Source organism: Chelon labrosus, assembly GCF_963514085.1.
Source record: "Chelon labrosus genome assembly, chromosome: 15".
Classification (NCBI taxonomy): Eukaryota; Metazoa; Chordata; class Actinopteri; order Mugiliformes; family Mugilidae; genus Chelon; species Chelon labrosus.
The window spans coordinates 17,801,984-17,822,951 of NC_140348.1; the positions used below are offsets into that span (position 1 = coordinate 17,801,984).

At 43.4% G+C, this 20,968-nt stretch overlaps 1 protein-coding gene across 4 annotated transcripts; it reads left to right on the forward strand.

The window, feature by feature from the left end:
- The first annotated feature begins 502 nt into the window (after positions 1 to 502).
- On the forward strand, positions 503 to 20,643 carry map3k4 (mitogen-activated protein kinase kinase kinase 4). 4 transcript variants are annotated; one of them, XM_084562115.1, is made up of 27 exons: positions 503 to 1,176; positions 6,606 to 6,790; positions 6,886 to 8,321; positions 10,045 to 10,305; positions 10,649 to 10,801; positions 10,943 to 11,100; positions 11,265 to 11,381; positions 11,478 to 11,577; positions 11,728 to 11,811; positions 11,903 to 12,172; positions 12,262 to 12,411; positions 12,794 to 12,955; positions 13,073 to 13,206; positions 13,864 to 13,942; positions 14,022 to 14,100; positions 15,271 to 15,364; positions 15,676 to 15,798; positions 17,222 to 17,322; positions 17,418 to 17,498; positions 17,601 to 17,792; positions 17,883 to 17,953; positions 18,038 to 18,154; positions 18,242 to 18,401; positions 18,487 to 18,609; positions 18,914 to 19,020; positions 19,960 to 20,139; positions 20,249 to 20,643. In XM_084562115.1, exons 1-27 carry the CDS (start codon positions 1,169 to 1,171, stop codon positions 20,267 to 20,269), a joined length of 4,746 nt encoding a protein of 1,581 aa, XP_084418241.1. In that variant the 5' UTR covers positions 503 to 1,168; the 3' UTR covers positions 20,270 to 20,643. The 4 variants fall into 4 exon arrangements, with proteins under 4 accessions (XP_084418241.1, XP_084418240.1, XP_084418242.1 ...); XM_084562114.1 differs by having other exon boundaries at positions 503 to 875; XM_084562117.1 differs by lacking the exon at positions 503 to 1,176 and adding an exon at positions 1,281 to 1,346.
- Positions 20,644 to 20,968: the final 325 nt, after the last annotated feature.

Sequence of the window (20,968 nt, forward strand, 5' to 3'; positions counted from 1 at the left end):
CTGGCATTCTTGAAGTTTCAGGAACCTACTGTATTTGTCTCATGCATAATGCGACAGTCACAGCAGCAGTGAAATGCAGCGACTCCTGCCTGAATAAATTAGAAGGTAAATTAAAAGTTAAATAAGATAAAATTCTATACTACATAAGGTGGAGACAGGTTTGACATTTTAACAAGGCAAAAAGGCGCTGAATAAGATTTAAAAATGAAATCTATGAAGAGTTATATAAACTGCAAGGTAATTATGATAAGAAATTGAATAAGAATACCAAAAAGTCTAACTATATTCTATTGCATATGTAGTAGCCACATTAAAGAGCAGGTGTTTTTTCTCACACTAGCACCACCAAATACTCAGCCCCCTGTCCACGCTGACACACTTCCCTCATGAATAATAATTAAAATGAGCCATAGCAGCCATCTGTAAACGTTTGGGGTTTTCACAGAACCGTCAAGTGATTTTAAGTATGATAATTGAATAAATCAGTCAAGAGGTTGCCACATGATAACTGATTCACTGTGACTGTACAGCGGGGAGATAAAAATAAGCAACAGTGCTCCGCCGTAGACTGTATAATAAGGGCCCCGCACAGTTATGACCGAGCATGACCTATCCGGGTTGCCGTAGCAATGCAAGGCTGTGGCACTCCTCCTCAATGAACGTTGGAAAGATGGCGACGGCATACGCACAAGCGAGAGTCAACTGTGCCGGCGGATAGAAAGTGCTCCAAAGAGACACAAATCCATCTCCTTTGCAGAGATTTATCAGTGCAAAGTGCGTCTGGACTCGCTCAGACATGGTGTAGCCCATGCACGGCTAGGAACAAGAAGCCACCGCTTTGCTATGGAGCCTCCAGATCGTAACAAGCCGAGCAGGTATGCGAATTTGTTGAACAGACACTTCACCATCAGGACCTCGCAGTTGCCAAATAGGGAGCTGAACGTGACACTGCGGTGGGCTCCATAGGAGCGCTTGCGCATCGCGTACGAATCCACTTCCTGTCAAATAGTGGTACGCGTGCAGTTAGTGCTTTTTTGCAACCCTGGACTTGTAAACTTTTTGGAGCAACGTTTTTCGGCGCACTCTCCCCGCACGTATTTGTTTCAGCTGGTTCTCGGTTGCTTGAGAGAAAGCCCAAAAAAAAGAAAAAAAAAAAAATGCTCGCCAAATGATAAGGTAACACTGCGGAGAGTTGTAAACCGCCGTTAACAGTGCAACATGTCAGAGAGAAGCTAGCTAACATCTTCTTTTTAGCTGCCGCTTGTCAGTTTATCGTTCACCCGCAAGTTCACCGACAGAAACCGACGGGAATGAAGTTAGGTTAGTTTTGCAGTGTGGACTTGTAGGTGGGTTGTTTGATCATTTAAAGTCGACAGGCTGTGCATTTCATCATAACAACGAAGCAGAAACTTCGCAGGCTCTAGCTAGCATGTCGCTCCACTGTTATTGTTAATCCTGTAGCTAGACTTGTTTCGTTCATTTGTCCGGTTTCCACTTTCACTCCCTCTTTCTTTTTTTGGGGCGTCCGTGTAAAGGGCAGAGCGTGTTGCAGATATGTGCAGCAATGGTGTATTTCTCACCCGGTGTGTGTGTGTGTTCGTAGTGTTCAGATAAGCGAAGGCGCCGGGCCATATATATATATATATATATATATACATGTCTGCAGCTTTTCATGAGGATGCATTCAAACAGGACGATCATCATGAGGTGTTTTGAAATATGCGCGCATCTCGTAATCGAAATGCCGCAGTGTTTGCCCCTGACCGCTGGCGACAGACCATCAGGAATCCGCTGTTGTGTCTTCCCCTCTCCTCCCCGCTCTCTCCTTGCATGCAGTTGTTTGTCTGGATCAGCTCTTGTCATCTGCGGTAGTCCTGTTTTTTTTGTTTGTTTTTTTGAGCAAATAGTCGAGCTTTTATTTAGTAATGTCTGAGCACCAGCCAGTTGTTTTTTTTTTTTACCTTGCACTCTTGTGGCCACCCAGTCGTAATGGATACACAAACAGCTCGCGTGATTGTGCAACACTGGCCTTGATAATGTTATTGCTGCCCAAACTTTATTGCAGATTGGAAAATAATGAGACACTGACTATGCGATTCCTTGGAATGCGATAGTGTCAAAAGTTGTTAAAGGATCAGTTCATTTGTGTTTGTCTTAGTTCATATTCACATTTAGTGTGCGCACACCGATTTTTGGGGTGAAAGGTGACTCATGCTGAGGCTCAAATAAATGCTCGGCAGGCTTTTATCTTCTTAATGCTTTGAATAAGTTGTTGTGAAAGCTGTTGTCATACAAACATACTAAACATGCATAGAATAAAGACTGCGTGGCCCAAGCTGCAGAGTTTGCAGGTAAACGTCGCTTCCAGCTTCAGACTGAGTCCTCGCAACGTGCAAAAAATTATTTTTCTTTCAGTCCTCATCCACCCTCAATGAGTGCGCACACTAAAAGCAATTGAGAATACTTCAAACTATTTTGAGTTATATGATGAGTTATGCGAAGGCTATCACTATCTTTGCAAGCACAGAGGTCCTTTGTCAATAAATTCTCAGTCAGTCTGAAGACGCTGTGGCTAACAAGCATTCCAGAGATTTCAGGATGTGGTGCACTGCATGTGTGCGTGTGTGTGTGCGCAGTTGATAGCTGCCTGGAGCCCCGGAGGCGCTCATTGGGTAGAACTCATTAAAGCCTACGTTTGCCAAGAGCACAGGCTGCAGAATACAGATGGACTGTCCTCTAGCATTTCCTATGTGCATCCTATCTCTGCCCACACCTGCTTCGGAGAGAAAAACGGAACGCGCTCACATTCTGTCACTCTCATCTGTCACTTCCGTTTGAACAATGGCATCTCTGTAACTACTCGACTGTGTCGGCTGATGTTACTAATAGGCTGCCACGGTAAGATCATGTAAGATGGTAAATGATAAAGAAGCAAATGAAAGTACTCGAGAATGACATGCTTGTCTGCGCGCTTCAGTCGTTCGCTTGTAACGTGCACGGCTGCAAAAGAAGCTACTTGAAACTGGAAAAAGGTGTTGCTTATGACTCGCTGCAGTTTCAGATTAAATTTCAAAGGCAGAGCAGACTGCTGCCTTCACGGTACGCGTGATGCAACCCGCTTAAGGTGAAAAACATGTCAATACTCCATTTAACATTTAGCTCATGCTACAGCCCACCGTCTGTAAACAGTGTCTACATTTAGATCATGTTGTAATTGATGGCGTGAGCTTCCGCTGGTACAGTAAGGTCTGTGTCTTTACTTAGATTGAGGATGTTCCCTGTATGTTACAGCAAGCACTTTTAGACCAGATGGTAAGCACATCAGTGTTATGTAAGGCACTGGCTTTCTGATTGTTGTGAATTAAAGTGGCTGTTTGCTTATAGTACCGTGCCTTTGCAGAAGCAAACTCCTCTGTCGTGCATGCACTGTTTGCATGTAGGCAAGGCTGGGAGGTCCACTCCTGGTAATGTCACTCTGTTCCAGACAAGGGTGTGGTCAAGTACTTTGTGTTCTTTGTTTCTGATTTCTGTCAGCTTATGGTGCACAAACTGCTCGCTGCTTCAGCTTTGCCAGTTTATCAGGGATTGCCTGCAGGTCAGAGATGAGTATTGTTGGTTGCATGATCTGTGAGGAGGGTGCATGTGCACATTTTTTTATTATGCCATCAGCATTTAATTACAAGCTGAAATTAGTAGCCAGCATACACAAGCTTTTGCAGTAGGGGGTAATCAGCATCTGAATTTAGCCTACCAATCATCAGTTTTGCCAGCATGACCTAATTAGAGAAAAGTGTGCTCTTACAAAACCCCGGCCACCTTCTCCTCCTTTTCCTCTCTCTAAAAAAAAAAAAAAATCCCCTTTAGTTTGGGCATTGTGTGCAAGTGTGCTCACTAACCAGCTGTGTGGTATTCAGCTGTGGGCCTCACAGGCCACGTGTCACAACTATACAATAGCGTGCCCCTTGCTGGTACAATAGTGTGGATGGTTGGTGTCAAAGGTCAGGCCCCCCTGACTCTGGCAGCCCTCGGTATCACTGCTTCAGTCGCCATACAGAAAAGAGTCTCGATTTTGTGCTGTTTATTATTCACTCCGTGTTTCTGCCTGGGGGCTCTAGCATTCCACTGGCCTTTATTGGAGCCCCAATGAGCCATCAGATGAGCCATTGAGAGCAGCCAGACACCATCTGCAGTGATAATTCACTAGTGGCAGCCAGGCAGGGACAGCTTGAAGACCATAGTGCAGCTATGGTTAACTGCAGGACACACAGGCCGGGAACTTTCTCTGTGCAGTCTGCGAGTAGGCTGAGGAATCCAGAAGAAGAATTTGCGTAGCATTTACTGCAACAGCACAATCTGTGCTTGAAGTGTCTCATGGCAACCTAACAAACAACCGGCGTTGGTGGCGTCATTGGTTCCGCTTTCATTCCTGAGTGATTTAGTCATGCTGTCCTGCGTAGAGAAGTGTCTTTTTTAAACTTGGTCTCAATCCCTCTCGCATGTATGTACTATTTCTGTCCTGAGACAGCATTCGCACGCCTACCTTTTGGAACATCTACAAGCATACACACAATATGATCACATTCATGACGCACAGAGTTGGAGTTTGGTAGCACAACAGGTTTTTAAAATGCTTAGTTGCATGATTGCAGCATTTACTGTATCTCCTTTCCTTATGTAATTTCCTGGTACTTGCATCAGTTTCCATTGCAAAACTACAGCGATTAGTCTGTTGGGGCGTTTAATGCTTTATTGTAACACACAAAATTGCTTACTGTGCCTGCTTGTGTCTGCACACTGAAAAGATCACTGTTATGTGCTGCTCCTGCAGAACAAGCCCCTTCACAATTTCTCATACAATACACTCATAGTGGAACCAGTGTACTTTCCTGCAAGTTTTACCCTGTAGTTTCAAGACTTTTGTGGTTAACTTTGCTGTGCTGTTGTCATTACTCTTGCAGTGATTCGGTGCTGGATCGTAGACATAAAAAGAAATGCATGTTAAAGTGAAGACATTTATTTCCAAAGATCTAAAAAACCCAAAGCCTGTCAACACACAAACGACAACAACAAAAAGAAAAACGAAATAGTAATGTATACATCTTGAACGCCTTAGTACATATAGAATGATCTGAGATTTAATTGTCAATCTGTGACACAGTTTCATAAATATGTCCTATCCTGACTTCTATAGGCCCCTTTTGTTGTTAACATCAAAGACGCTCCACAACAAAACGAGCCTCTGGCTAAATTAGTAACTGGAGACGCTGTACATGAATGAACACTAGCCCCACTATTTTAGTTATGCTGGGTGTATTATCTGTATATTTTAAGGTGGTAGTAGTAGTAGTAGTAGTAGTAGTAGTAGTAGTAGTAGCAGTAGTAATAGTGAGGGCTTTAATAACGTTTTGATTTGCACACGGATCTTCTGCACCTGCTGAAGATCCTAGAGAAATTCTGCTGTGTGGCAGATGGGCAATAGAACTTCTTGAAAAGCTTAAGCAAGTGATTTCCACATGACACCCCCCCCCCCCCCCCCCCCCCTCCCCTCCCTCCATTAACACCCACTCCCCCAGTGAAAGTGCTGCAGACCTGACCCTTTCAGCTGCATCTACAGATGCGAACGGGCACGTGTTGGGGAATGCCATTCTTTGTCAGATGATCGATGAAGGGCCACATGGTGACCAGCATAGATATCACCCATTTTCATTCCCCTCCTCTTTTTTTCTTCTCCTTTTTTTTTTTTTTTCTTTCTTTGCCGTGGTCTGACCTTCTAACCTTTCACTCTAATCCTATTAAAAAACTCTCAGAAAGGCATTAGGGAACAAAGCGTTGACATTGTAATCTGGAAAGGCGTGCCGCTTTTTAAAATCTTTTTCCTTTTTTCCCAGAAGGAAGTGTTTCAAGTGATTGTGGTGTTTCCTTTCTGCAGAAGCAGCTAGCTTCTGTGTCTTTTCATTATCTGAACTCCCCCGTTACAATCCACAACCCTTATGTTAACATTTTTGTTGTAAGAGTTGTTATAATCTCAAAAAAGTAATGTGATGTTTTTGTGATAGCTTTGTGTTTGCACAGTCTAACAACGTCTGCACAGGGCTCCTTGTAATCTTGACCTGTGCGGTGTGGTTGATGACTTGGCAGAGTGAGTTTATGAGGGTTACTATTTCTCTCTGTCTGGTTGAGCTATTATGTTTACCTAGACCAAGAGAGGGTGCCTGCAGCTTATTATGCTGGTCATGCACAGAGCATTGCTCCTATACATTTAGGAGGCAGCCAGTCAGACTCCAGACGACACACAACTCCTGCTGTAGGTAGCAGCAGACGTTCAGTCTAGTGGCAGTTTAGCAACCTGTCTGCCGTGGCATTAGAGGAGATTTGCTGCGCACTCTGTTATGGGTGCAAGCTATGCAGGCAGCACCGTTTGACCTTGTACACACATTTCTTTGGTTTTGATTTATGCTGTGACTGAAATAGTTTCAATATCCTCAAGCATTAATTTGCTTATAGCATTTCTTCCAGGTAACAGTGCTTTTTGCTGTTGTTGTAAATGTGCAAATCTAGCCCATGTCAATAGTTTGTCCTCTCTGTTGGTCATTCAATGTTGGCAGGCAGGCCAAGCGAGTGGAAGATGCATCCCAACAGAAGTCTGAGGTGGATGAATCCTGGGACAACGAGGATGATGAACAACTGTATAGCTCATCACCTCCTTATAACTCCCGTCAGATGAAACGCATGTCTGGCAAACATCAAAGAAACAACCAGACAAAAGGTGCCGGTCGGTCTCCCAACAAGGGTAAGTTAATAAGTTGTTTTGACAGAGGAATGTATGGGAGTCATTTTACAAATGAAGTTCATATGCATTGTACTAACTCTGTTTTTTAATTCTAGTGGACGTCAACACAACTGTCCCGAGAGAGACTCCCAAGCCAGCAGAGACCCCTGAGGACAAGAAGAACAAGAAGCACAGGGCCACACAGCGCTCCACAGAGAGAGACCACAAGAAGATCATTGAAGGCTCGTTCATGCTGGATCCACTCTCAAAGTCAAGCCCTTTTGGTAGCATCAACATGGATCCCAGGAAGCATTACTTGAGCTTGGGCTGCAGCAGTGGCAAACTTCCTGTGTCCATGCCCCATATGGCCAGAACTCACCGCCAGACCTCCAGGACAGACTGTCCTGCTGACCGCCTCAAGTTCTTTGAAACTCTGCGGCTGCTGCTCAAGCTCACATCTATGTCCTCCAAGAGGAAGGAGAAGGAGCAGAGAGGCCTGGAGAACATGCCCTTCATGCTTCACAACACTGAGTTCATCTGGTTGGAACTGCAGGCATGGCATGCACGGCGTTCCACCAGCGACCAGGATCTGTTTCTTTTCACTGCCCGCCAAGCTATCCCCGACATCATCAATGAGGTGTTGCACTTTAAGGTCAACTACGACAGCCTGAGAGGGGCTCAGTGTTTGGGGTCACAATTAATGCAGGGGGACTATCAGAGTGTCCCAGATCTAGTCTGTGGAGAGGAGAGGCCTGCTGTAGCAGAGACCAACCACTGTGGAGTAGATCCCTGGGGCTTTAGTGCCAGCCCCTCATCAGCGTTGAATGCAGCGGAGCCCTTAGGCTCTGGCACTGATTGCAGGGATCACCTTCAACGCCAGCGGCTGGCCTTTGAGCAGGTCAAGCGTGTTATGGAATTATTGGAGTCTGTGGAAGCTCTGTACCCCTCTTTGCAGGCCCTACAGAGAGACTATGAAAAGTATGCAGAACGAGACTTTCAGGGCAGAGTGCAGGCGCTCTGTCTGTGGCTCAACATCACCCAAGACCTCAATCAGAAGCTGCGTGTTATGGCCACTGTGTTGGGCCTCCATGATCTATCCCGTATCGGGTGGCCTGTCTTTGAGATCCCTTCGCCCCGCTGCTCCCGTGGAAATGAAGAAGAAGAGAATGAGGAAGATGAGGAGAATGACTCAACAGCCACTTTTACTGCTGAAAGTGATGGAGAGGACAGGGATGCTGAGGAGGAGGAGGAGGAGGAGGGGGAGGAGGAAGGACCGTTGTCTGTAGTAGAGGGAGATTTGACTCCCACACTGACTCCTAAATTTGCCCGAATGTGTTCAGAAGACGAGTTTCTCCCAACCGCTACTTCAGGAAGTGTAGAAGTGTCTGTCGGTGGAGGAGTATTCCGCCCCACGGCCATCTACAGACCATTTGTGGATAAAGCTCTGAAACAGATGGGACTGCGTAAACTGATCCTCAGACTGCACAAGCTGATGGATCGCTCTCTTCAACGGTCTAGAGCAGCGCTGCTCCGACACACTCCTGCACTGGAGGTGAGGCACTGTCGTTAATAATTCATCATTAATTATCCTGCATTAAACATAACAAAAATAAACGTGATGGCTGCATTACAGTTAAGCATGGGAATGTCTAAAAACTATGTGGTAGTTCATAAGTTGGCTTCTCTGTCTTGGGAGTCTTGTGATATGCACAGTAACATAAATGACCAATAAACACAGCATTTAAATTAAAATTTAAAAAGTTTTGAAAGGTTATCTCAGGCTCTGAGACATTGGGACAACGTTTATGATATCTTATTAGATGTGATTACAGAGGTACCCACTGGCTGAACCCCCTCATTATAGTCTAACTTGTATGCCAATTATGGGCGACCACAGCGGTTTTGCCTTAATGTCTGTTCAAGATAATCAACTGCAATTTATTTTTTTTGGGGGGGGGGGGAGCTAATTTCGTCTTTAGGTTTATTAAAGCTGAGCTGCAGCCTGAAGCATGCTCTGGCACTTTACTATCAAACTAGATGCAGTATGGGTGTACAAGACGAAGTAAATGAGTACAAAGCACACAACAATAGAAGATGAGGTAAAATCAGATGTTTTCAACTCCTTTTCTATAAGTATATATCGGTTATAACAGCAGCGCTATTCACAGTTTCAAAGTGGTTGGATGGCAGTCACGTCTGCATTCTTGTTGTGTATGTTTGTGGGAGGACAAATGCAGTCAAACAGTTAGTTAGAATCATTTGAAGTGCAAATGCTTGTAATTTCATTAGGACCCAGAGGAAACATCACGTGGGAGGGTTATCACTGTTAGGATCTCACAAGAAATCCGAGCCCACGCCATAAATGGCAGAGGATGTGTTGGCATATTGAGAGGAAAAAAAGAGCCGTAAAGAGGACTTGATTTTTATTGAGTTATTGAGTTTAGAGCAACATATAATCAGTGTTGTGATTTGTGATTTACTTTGACCATTTTAGGTCGTTTAAAGGGAGCATTTCTGTGTCAAATAAAACGACACCCACGAGCGTTTAAGAAAGAATGCGAACGCCGCTCGGGTGGCTGGTTTGTTGAATCTGATTACGATGCTGTGTGGTAAAGAATAAGAAAGGGAGCTGAACAGAACTTGTAAAGGCCAAGTCTTGCTCTCTGCTACTCCACTAGGGTCAGTGTGACCTAAATTTCATCATCTGCCTCAAGTGTGTGGGCACCTCTGCAGATGTTCGTGTGCTTTTGAAAATATGTGACCATGCATAGTGTTAAAACAGGCAACACACCAACTTCACATTTCACAGAAAAACAGCTTGATTATAGGACAGGCTGTGTGGAGAAATTGGCTGTTTTTAGACATATTTTATACAAGGGCACACCGTTACCCTACTCCAAATACTTGGGAGTAGGATATATTCTGTTCTTGGGATGGGAGGGCAACGCACTCTGGCTCTTCAATAGCACTTGGCACACTTAACTATTGACTTTTCCATTAAAAGACCTTGTAGCTAAAAAGTCACAGCCGGCCTTCCAGTCCACGTCAGGATGGAAATTTGGAATTTGCATGCATCTTTTCAGAAGAAAAGACACTAATGATGGATCAAGCAATAAAAACACAGTCTGAATTATATAGAAATATCTTTTTATTCATATTTGAAGTCGAGTTTTAATTCTGTTAATGTCTTTCTATGTAAAACTGTTCTTGTCTCTCTAATTGGAAATAGTGTTCTGTAAAACACGCTGAATTACCTTTGTGTTTTCCCCCTGCAGTTTGCAGACTTCCCCGACCCCATGCTCTACAGCGATTACCTGCCAGAGCTGTCGCGCCACTTATCCTGCAGCCATTCGACAGATCCAGAGCTCGGAGCCGACCAGGTGTCCTGGAAGGATTTGCTAGAAATGGATCTCCCATCCTTCCGGCCGGCCTTCCTCGTACTGTGCAGAGTCCTCCTCAACGTCATTCACGAATGCCTTAAACTACGACTTGAACAGAGGCCTGCTGGAGAGCCGTCGCTGCTCAGCATCAAACAGGCAAGCGGCTTTTGAGACACTTGCTTGTTTGGTGCTTGTTTTTCCACCTTCTGTGCACACTCGCACCGAATGACTGGAAACATTTCACACCTAACGTACCTTAGTCTTGTTGCATGATTGTTTTCTCAAATAGAAAAGAGACGAGTCACAGGAAGACAAATCTGTAGGTGGCAGAAAGATGTTATTCCCCAAGTGTTTGGAAAGCTGTATAATTTATCTGTAATGACAGTCAAATAAACACTTGTAAAGAAAAGCACATGTATCTTTTAACTGGCCAGTTTATCTTTGACGACAGGTATATTGTGTTTTAAGTGTTCTCACGTGTGTTGTTTGTGCTCTGCAGTTGGTGCGCGAGTGCAAAGAGGTTCTTAAAGGTGGTCTCCTCATGAAGCAGTATTATCAGTTCATGCTGCGTGGCGTGGTGACTGATGCTCAGGGCTTGCAAACAAACGCCAATATTGACGAGTTCGAAGAAGACCTTCACAAGATGCTGGTGGTAAGACTGCCAACATTTCTCCCTCTTGTACTTGACTGTGTAGTCATTAGAGAGACAGGCTTGTGAATTTCTGCACAATTTAGCTGTAAGTTGTGCATTAAAGAGCCTGTGGTTATCTAACATCTGCCGCTGTTTTTGTAGGTTTACTTTGACTACATGCACAGTTGGATCCAGATGTTGCAGCAGCTGCCTCAGGCCTCTCACAGCTTAAAGAACCTGTTGGAGGAGGAGTGGAACTTCACCAAGGTCATCACTCCTTACATCCGAGGAGGGGAGGCCCAGTCTGGGAAGCTGTTCTGGTGAGTGAACCTGCCGTCCAGCTTAAATGCGCCAATTTACAAATGAGTGCAGCAAACCAAACTGGCATAAAACACTTACATAATTATTAACTTTATTTTGTAAATTTATTGCAAGAGTTTATTAATTATTAATATGAATATGGGGACTGTTTCGTTTTTCGCAGTGACATTGCTGGGATGCTGCTCAAATCCACTGGAGAGTTCCTCGATGCTGGTCTCCAGAAGAGTGGCAATGAATTCTGGGAGTGCGCAGATGACAGTACAGCCTCAGATGAGATCAGGTAGGATTTTAATATACAAGTCGCTACTGACATTTTTGTCCCAGTGGAGGTGTTTTAAACTTTTTAAAAAAAAAAATAATAATTTGGTTTTTCTAGGCGGTCGGTTATCGAGACGAGCCGGTCGCTTAAAGAGCTGTTCCACGAGGCCAGAGAGCGAGCGTCGAAGGCTCTGGGCTTTGCCAAAATGCTTCGCAAGGTGAGAGACGGCAGCGAAGGATTTTCACTGTGTTGGAAAAGAAAGCTACAACAGTTCTGACTTTGCAGTTACGCCGTGACCCTGTTTCCTCACTGAAGAACTGGGACTGTGTGTTCTGACACATATTTTTATTTGCTTCCCTCCCTGCAGGACTTGGAAGTTGCTGCAGATTTCAGTATCACTAACGGGGTGACTTGTCTCCTAGAGGCACTAAAGAAGGAAAACTATGTCAAAGTGCGTGTTTTGTTTTTTTTCTGTCAATTTTGCAAATTTCTGATCCTCGGTTGTTTTGTGCAATTATTTAACTTCCTTTTTTTATACCCAGGTTCAGATTCCAGGCTTGGAGGAGCTCCAGGTTTTTGTCCCCTGCGGCATAACGGGCCAGCGGACTCTCATCCTGCAGCTTCTCAATGCTGCTGCTGGCAAAGACTGTTCCAAAGAGCCAGATGAGATTGCAGAAGACGATGCCTACCTGCTCATGAGCAAACACGGAGCCGGGGATTCAACCACTGATTCTGACTGGGCTCAGTGGGACGGAGTGCTTCTCAAACTGGTCCCACAGATGGAAACTGTTGACACTTTAAGAGCCATGAAGGTTTGGGTCATTTTCTAATTCAGTCTGTGTATGTGTCTGCTCCCGTGTCTGGTGTTTACAAGCCTCCCTCTTGTCTTGTGCGCTTTCAGGTGGAGAACATGCTCTTGATAGTGATGCAGTCGGCTCATCTGGTGGCCCAGCGAAAGGCCTTTCAGCAGAGCATGGAGGATGTGCTCACTCTTAGCCGGGAGCAAACATCGAGTCAGCCTCTCATCGCAAGCGCTTTGGAAGAACTCAAGGTACTTGAATAAGCACAGGTTATGATTTCTAGCCCTTAGAGCCCATCTAGTGCCCAAAATAGTGGTTTATTTTGTGTTGGTGTAAAGACAGGTGCATGTCTGTGTCCTACTTTCAAATCTGTTTTTACTGCAGCGGTTATTATTTAGCCTCACTTTCCACTCCATTAACATTATATGAAAAAAGACAGTGAGCCACTTTTAGGACAGAAGTATCACCTAAAAGGGAAGTGGCCCTACTTTTATAGAGGTTACGCTCAAATGGGTTCAGATCCTCAGATTTGTTGTAATTTTCTTTAAAGCTTTCTCTAGTTGTTGTTGTTAATTTAATACTGTCTGCAGAAAATAATAATAAAACCTTTTCAAAACCTCCCCTCTTCCACAGGACGAGGCTCTACAGCTATGCATTAAGATCGACACTGCCATTGACCGAGTGGAGTACATGTTCACCACGGAGTTTGAAGACGAAGTGGAGGAGTCTGAGTCAGCCACACTGCATCAATACTACAGGGAGGCAATGATACAGGGCTACAACTTTGCCTTCGAGGTAAAATCCTGCAGAGATGAAGGCGTGTGATGCCATCTATGTTTGTACAAAAAGCTCATGTTTTACATAGCGGCATCCTAATTACACTCCATTTTACATGTTTTCTGTTATTAACAGTATCACAAGGAAGTGGTGCGTCTGATGTCAGGGGAGTACAGGCAGAGGATCGGGGAACGCTACATAGCTTTTGCCCGGAAATGGATGACCTATGTCCTGACCAAATGTGAGAGTGGTAGGGGCACCAAGCCCAGGTAAGGCCTTCCATTATATGCATTTAAAGTTATTCACTTATGTTCCTTGTTTTTTTTTTTTTTTTTTACCTGATGTGCAGAGTGTGCTGGCTAGTGTGTTATCCCTGAGGCAGTGTTTAATTGTTTGAGTGTTTTGCTCACGGCTCTCTAGTGGGACATTAACTCACTAACCAGTAAAAGTCATCCTACTCGTGCAATTGAACTTCAGATAAAGGATACACATACATGTATATTTATCTTGTGCGTAAGAATCATGACCTTAATTAGAATACATTTATTTTAGTCCTCTTTGTCAAGAGCTTTTCCTTTGAGCCATAAAAAGCTACCATGGCAACATTGTACTCTGTTAATAGAGTGAAGCCTTCCGGCAGCAGCGTGACATTTTGGAAACATAACAAAGATCCTTTTTAAATAGCGTCGCAAATGTGCAAACCAAAATAGGCACACTTAACTGGGAGTGTGAGTCAGTTGTTACATTAGTGATATTTTCAGAAAAAACATAAATCAATAGCAAAACTCAAATGTGCATATGAGCTTTTAAAGGTTTGTTAGAAAACAATTGATGATCTTTCAGTGCGGCCACTGATATAATTTTAAATATCCTTTCTTTCTTGCTTTGGGACATGATGACTGACTGCCATGTTTTAATTTCCACAGATGGGCGACTCAGGGTTTTGACTTTCTTCAGGCTATCGAACCTGCCTTTATATCAGCGTTGCCAGAGGATGACTTCCTGGTAAACTCACTTCTTCACTTTGCTCGCTACACCTCGAAAGGTTTTATCGTTATCTAAAATGTGACATTTATTTCTGCAGAACCTGCAAGCGTTGATGAATGAATGTATTGGACATGTGATTGGAAAACCTCATAGCCCAGTCACTGGTCTGTACGTCGGTAAGATGCTCCTCTGGGATCGTGAACTTCTCCGTATCTGGAGTTCAGGATTGATTTCAGTTTATGTTTTGTTGCAGGTTTATAAGCTGGGTGTCATGGGGACGTACTGTTACACAAAGCAGGCACGAGAGCAGTGCAATAACAGTTCAGTTGCAATAAAGAAACAAAAAGCATATGTATGACTGGAAGATATTTTGTTACGGTGACAGGTCAGCTGAAATATGGTCAGATGCAAAACTCCTGAGTTTAAAATGTGGAGAGGAAACAAACTGGTACTAGATCAGGGGCTCACAGAGCTTGTTGTTGCAATAAATCTGTTGTTTAATTATGCTTGGCTCAGACTGCATGAGTTTCACCCCTCCTAATAACTGGAGGAGAAATCCCTTTAGGACCTTGCTTGATGTTTGGGCCTGATTTTGTGAGGGATAACGTGAGGGCTGTACAGGTCCGCTCTTAAATACCCCGAACCACTCGGACTCACCTGGGCTGCCCGGTTAAATATCAAACCAGTGTAATATTTAGGATTTAAAATCTGGATGACTATCTCAATACTTTTACAGTAATCCTGGATAGAAATAAGTCCACAAAGAGCAGCTGAGGGCGTTGTTAAGCAATGGTTAACACGCTTTAGGTTAATGTCAGATAGCATAAGACTCTAGACAGATATTAAAGCTGACACTAAAAACTCGCTAAAGAATGATCAACCCAAGCATTTTCTCATTTACACTTCTCCTTTTGTCTTTGTTTTTCTGCAAAATAAGTCACGACAATCTGTAGCACTGCAGTCTCTGTTTTATTTAGTTTCCCTATGAGATCATACACGTTGTTGCATTCACTCTCCCTGATCTCGTACATGAATCTAAATAATATCATGTAGTTATTTTCAACCCATGTAGAGTCCTAGTTTAAGATTAGAGGGAACCATGTCTGTGACGTTTCCCTGGTAATGAGTCATGCAGTCTGATTTCGAAACTCCTGCAGTCTGAGCGCAGCTTTAGATGGAGTAAGGCAGCACAGTATAGTGGCCGTCATGCAGCTGACAATAATCTGACCACGGGATTTTAAATAAAAACATGTGGTTTGATTCTCTAGAGCAGAGGTTGATGTTGATGCTTGCCATTATCCTGTTTGTCTCGAGTTTCAATTTGTAGATGCACTTTTTCTTTTCAGCTCCCAGGAATAATCCTCGTCCTGTAAAGGTCCCCCGCTGCCATAGTGACCCACCGAACCCCAACTTGTTCATCCCTAATGCTGAAGGTTTTAGGTATGTGACTGCAGCTCGGGTTTTTAAGAATAATCTCTGTGCCTTCTCTGTTTTAATGTTCTGTCCTGCATGGCTTTGCTTTTTTCTTACAAACTGATGCTTTTGCTCTCTAGTTGTTACGCTCCTGTGGTGTGTGAGCTCTGGTGCGTGCTGTGCGTCACTTTATTTAATGTGTATTGTGGTTTGAGCGAGTGTGTGTGTGTGTCCGACGTTCAGCCATCCACCCAGTAACACACACATTTCCACACATCCCATGTGCAACACCTGTCCTCCAAAGGCAGCGCTCCTCAGTTTCTTTTTTCACCACACAGCTCTCGAAGTCTCCCCTGCGATCTCCGGAACCAGCTGTTCCCCAACGGCCCTCGCTCTGTCCCTCAGGGCTCAGGGGAACACAGCCACACCAAAGCTCCCGGCAGCACCCCCAATGACGTCAGGTAGCCTTGCCCCCCCAAGTAGAAGCTTGTCAGTATGCAGCCCCAGAGACAAAAACACAAAAAAACACCTCCAAGTTTTTTTTTTTATAAGGCTTTATAGGGAAATGGAAGAAGGAAATGCTTCATGTTAGTATTTGAAAAATGTCATTAACAGGAGCTTTGAGCTTTGGACACCAATGTATAGCTCTGGCTGTGAATTTCAAAAGAAGGAGAAAATTAAATCCTGCACTCATGGCGGCTCTCTGGGAGAGGGTTGTGTTTTGTAATATTTTCTTCCACATTGATTTATATGTTTCTCTGACAAGCTGATTTCCTGCTTTCCGCCTTCTGAGTGCATCTAAAAAAAAACACAATAAATTTAGTTATTTAGAAAGAAATTGAGTTATTTTTTTATATCACCAAGCCAGTCTCAAATTCTTTGAGCATTGGACCATCGCAGATTTAAATCTAGCAACAAACGTCCAAGAGATCTTAGCTCCGGTATACAGTTTCAGTCTTTTGGATCTTTGATTACTTTTAATAATGAGGCATTTCCCTTCTACCTTAAATGTCATCTCAGCGCAATTTAAGTTAAAATTCATCAGTGTGACTGTTGACACATCATTATTCTAATGTTCAGACTTGCTAGAAGATTCATCTGAATGGCGAGTTGCATGACGCAGATGTAGGCTACGAAACTTTTAGCACTGAAGGTGTGAATGTAGCTTTTACAAGCCCTTAAAAATGTCACCAAACCAGAAAAAAAAAAAAATGAAAGCCCTTACACAAGATCTGCCACTGGTCATGGGAAGAGACTGTGATTGTTGTGCATGGTGTGAAAATGAACACTACCTCAATGAAAGAGTGGGCCATAATATTCTGCTTTTTAGTGCTTTTTTTTTTACATCGGTCTTGCTTGGATGCTGGTGATTCACTGCTCTTAGATATTCGGGTGTGTGGTGTAGAAATCAGAGCATGCACTCTGGAGATTTAACCTAAAAAGTGTTAATGACTCTGATGCATGCTGAACTGTTAATGGGTTTCAGATGGCACACTGCGAGTCGATCATGTTTGTTTCTCTTGAAATGTCAGATGGTTTTTACAGATATTCATCTTGAAGCCTATATAGTGTTCGTCTTAAGCATTTTATTGGTTGGATTATTTATATGGTCTATAGTATTAAAATTTATTACAAGCACAAGTCTAGGGTGTATTTTTAATATGGTTTACATATGGTTAAGATGCTTTTAGAAAACCATGCATGTACAGTTTGATGTCCCACTATTCATTTAAACCAAAGTAGTGCATGGAAATCCATCAAGAGAATAAAAATGCACTTAGTCTTGAGCTTTGGCCATTAACAGAGAAACCTCCAGACTGAAATATGACATCTGAGTCAGTAGTCCTTGAATGATTGCATTAGTTTTCGTCCACGTCTTTGCAGGGGATCCGGTTACCATGAGAATGACCGCGTGTCTACAGTTGCACAGGAGTTGCAGTTCAAATCTCTGAGCCGACACTCCAGCCCCACAGAGGACCGAGAGGGTGGGTGCATTTGGTTATCTGCAGGGGGTTGATCTGCATTTGATATTAACTTTGCTAGACTAAATTTTCTCAAATGGTTTATTGGTTTTCTCTAGAACCCTCGTATCCCAAGGCAGACCCCAACAGCGCTGCACGCCGAAGCTGGGAGCTCCGCACCTTCATCAGCCAGTCCAAGGGTGAGATTGTTGAGCGACGCGGCATTGACGAAATCTCTCGATGGGAATGTTTGTTTGACTTGAAAATAAAAATTTAATCCCGTTTCTTGTCTCTCTTTTTAGACACTGCAGCACGACAGAGCCCCATGGAGGCCGTCCGACGCTCGATACGCAAGTTCGAGGACAAACGTTACGCTGTGATGAAACAGCGCAACATCATCGGTCAAGTGTGTCACACACCCAAGTCGTATGACAACGTCATGCATGTTGGGCTCAGGAAGGTGACCTTCAAGTGGCAGAGGGGCAATAAGATAGGTACGGCCATGTCTTGTAGAGTTTTGGGTACGATGGAAGGTGTTTACCACATACAGACACTGATGTTAATGTGTGTGTGTACGATAACAGGTGAAGGCCAGTATGGGAAGGTGTACACCTGCATTAATGTTGACACTGGAGAACTAATGGCAATGAAGGAGGTATGGAGTTCAACAAACTCAAGGAGCTTTCAAAAGACAAATAGTACAAGCCTCCGGTAGTAACACCTGTCTTTCTTCACCTAGATCCGATTCCAGCCAAACGATCACAAAACAATCAAGGAGACTGCAGATGAGCTGAAAATATTTGAAGGCATTAAACACCCGAACCTGGTGCGATACTTTGGAGTTGAGCTCCATCGGGTAAGAAGCTTATATTTAAGGCATCAGGTCGGGCGTCTCACACACACAGAAAGAGTTTGATTTAATTGTTCACATGCTGACCCGTAGGAGGAGATGTACATCTTCATGGAGTACTGCGATGAGGGCACCCTGGAGGAGGTGTCCAGACTGGGGCTGCAGGAGCACGTCATCAGGCTCTACAGTAAACAGATCACCACAGCCATCAATGTCCTCCACGAACACGGCATTGTCCACCGCGATATCAAGGGTTGGTGTAACACGCTGTTTCTGTTTTACTTCCTAATGGAATTGCAGAAAAATCTGAATTAAATTATACTTTCTCTTTGTATCAGGAGCCAACACCTTTTTGACTTCATCCGGCCTGATTAAGCTGGGTGACTTTGGCTGCTCAGTCAAGTTGAGGAACAACACTCATACCATGCCAGGCGAGGTGAACAGCACACTTGGAACAGCCGGTAAGAAATGGGCATCTAGTTTCAGAGTTACCTGTGACAAACGTGGTGTATTTAATTATTTATTTTTTTGCTTTCACCAAAGGATTTCAACCCATTTTCTCTCATTTATACAAAAGTTTGTTCTTACGTAGCTATGGTGATATGTACAGAATGTGATGCTAAGGTTGGCCATCATATATTTTTCCATGTATGCCGCATTATGTTTAAGTTACGCACAAGATTAAGTTATGATTGCATGATGTGATATTATTAATAATTGAATTCTTGTGTTGTAATTGTTGCTCGTTTTCCCAATATTCCTCAGCGTATATGGCGCCTGAAGTCATCACCAGAGCTAAAGGAGAAGGCCATGGCCGAGCAGCAGACATTTGGAGTTTGGGCTGCGTTCTTATAGAGATGGTGACTGGAAAGGTAACGAGAGATATTATATGCAGTTATACACGAACTGCCACAGTAGTAGAAAGGAAACGGATTTTGAAAGTCGTATTCGTGTCATAACAAGAGCACTGTAGATCAACTGTGACTCCAACCTGCAATTTTTATGTTCGAGTCTAGTGTAAAACTACAGTGGGTAACTTATGTCTCCCTCTTCTGGCAGTTATTGTTATTATACAGGCACTATAGAACATACAGTACACCTTGTCTACACTTTACAGTCCCTTAATCACTTCTTTTGTTTTCAATACTCTCCCAATCCCTACTGTTAATCACTTTCATTTTCATTCATAGAACCAAAGTTACATTTATAACCTTTGCTGTATGCACTTCTGGCTCTGCTACTGCCCTTCTCAACTCATTGCTGATTCACATAAAACTCAATTTCTACCTATGCACCATGCAGGAATGTCACTACTAAGAAAAAAAAGTAAAGTTTTTTTTAAATCTGCTGAGTAGTTGAATCACATTTAGCAAGGACTTGACTCTAACAGATGTTCATTTAAATCCTGCACTGTAAGACTTTACGTAGTTTTTATTTAAACATGTATTATGTTTCGATGTCCTTTTGTTAAAATAAGGGTTTTAATCAAACGCTTTGGCCACGGTTTGGAGACTATTTCACCTGTTTTTACTTCAAATTGCCACTTCAGTCTGTGGATCTGTTAACTCTATTGCAAAACCACCACTTCCCGATTGAAGGGGAAGTGGTTACTGCCATTATTAATATTTGTCTTAAAGGTGAAACCCGTTGCTAGTAAATCTTGTCACATTCAAATTTTATCCCACATGCCCTTTAAGGTTTCGAGTGCATTTCCTCCTTTCGTACCTCTTTAGAAAATTTCACTTTGCCGAAATACTAAACTGAAAACCGCAAGGAAATGATTCGAGTTATTTACGTATCTCAACCTGCAGAGGCCCTGGCATGAGTACGAGCACAACTTCCAGATCATGTACAAAGTGGGCATGGGCCACAAGCCCCCCATCCCAGAGAAGCTGAGCACAGAGGGGAAGGACTTCCTCGGTCACTGTCTGGAGAGTGAACCCAAGCGGCGCTGGACAGCTAGCATGTTGCTAGACCACCCGTTTGTCAAGGTGAGACATTTAAATGTACAAGTACTAGCAAAATGTCTGACAAGTAAACTGTCACGACCTGATTGAGTATTTGTATGAAGACTTAAGTTCTGTTTCTTATCTCTTCCAGGTTTGCACAGATGAAGAGTGAATTGAACCTCCTCTGTGGCTTTAACGTTTACAAATTAAAGCACTACTGTACATGCTGTGGGCAAAAAGAAAAAGAACTGTGGACGCGGAGCAGGGGGCGTGACGGCTGAAGGCACATGGAGTTTAAACTGAGGAACTAATACAATTTCATTTCAGAGGAGAACTGGATCTATGGAGTGTAGAGTTGTTGTGTCTTTATGTATCCATGGGGGCAGGGTTGGGACTGTACATACTGTAAGAATAGGATTGGCTTTAATTCATGTATAAACAATATTGTAAAGTTAAAGTAACTATTGCCACATTTTGTTTGTTCTCACTGGTGAAGAGACCTCTGAAAAGGCATTGAGGAATACTTATTTTTTGTTGTTTTTATCAAACGGGAAGGGGCTGGGGGTATGGGCGGGGTGGGGGGGTCAAAATCTATAGCACTTTTAAACTGTTTACCCAAGGGGGCAGTTGAGTAGAGGAGGGAAGAGTCTTATTTCAGTCGGCCTTTGAGGCTGGAAATAGGTGTGGTAAACCTCAGTGAATGGAAGGAAAAACAAATACCATCCAGATATTCAAATTTATCACTTGTCATTTAGCAAGCGTGGGCGCTAGGAAAGTTTTTTTTTTTTTAATAAATGTGTTTTTCTTTGCCTTTGCTGAGGAGGAAAAAGTCAAGTTGGAGCAATGTTCAAGTCTACCGGTCGCCGCCGGT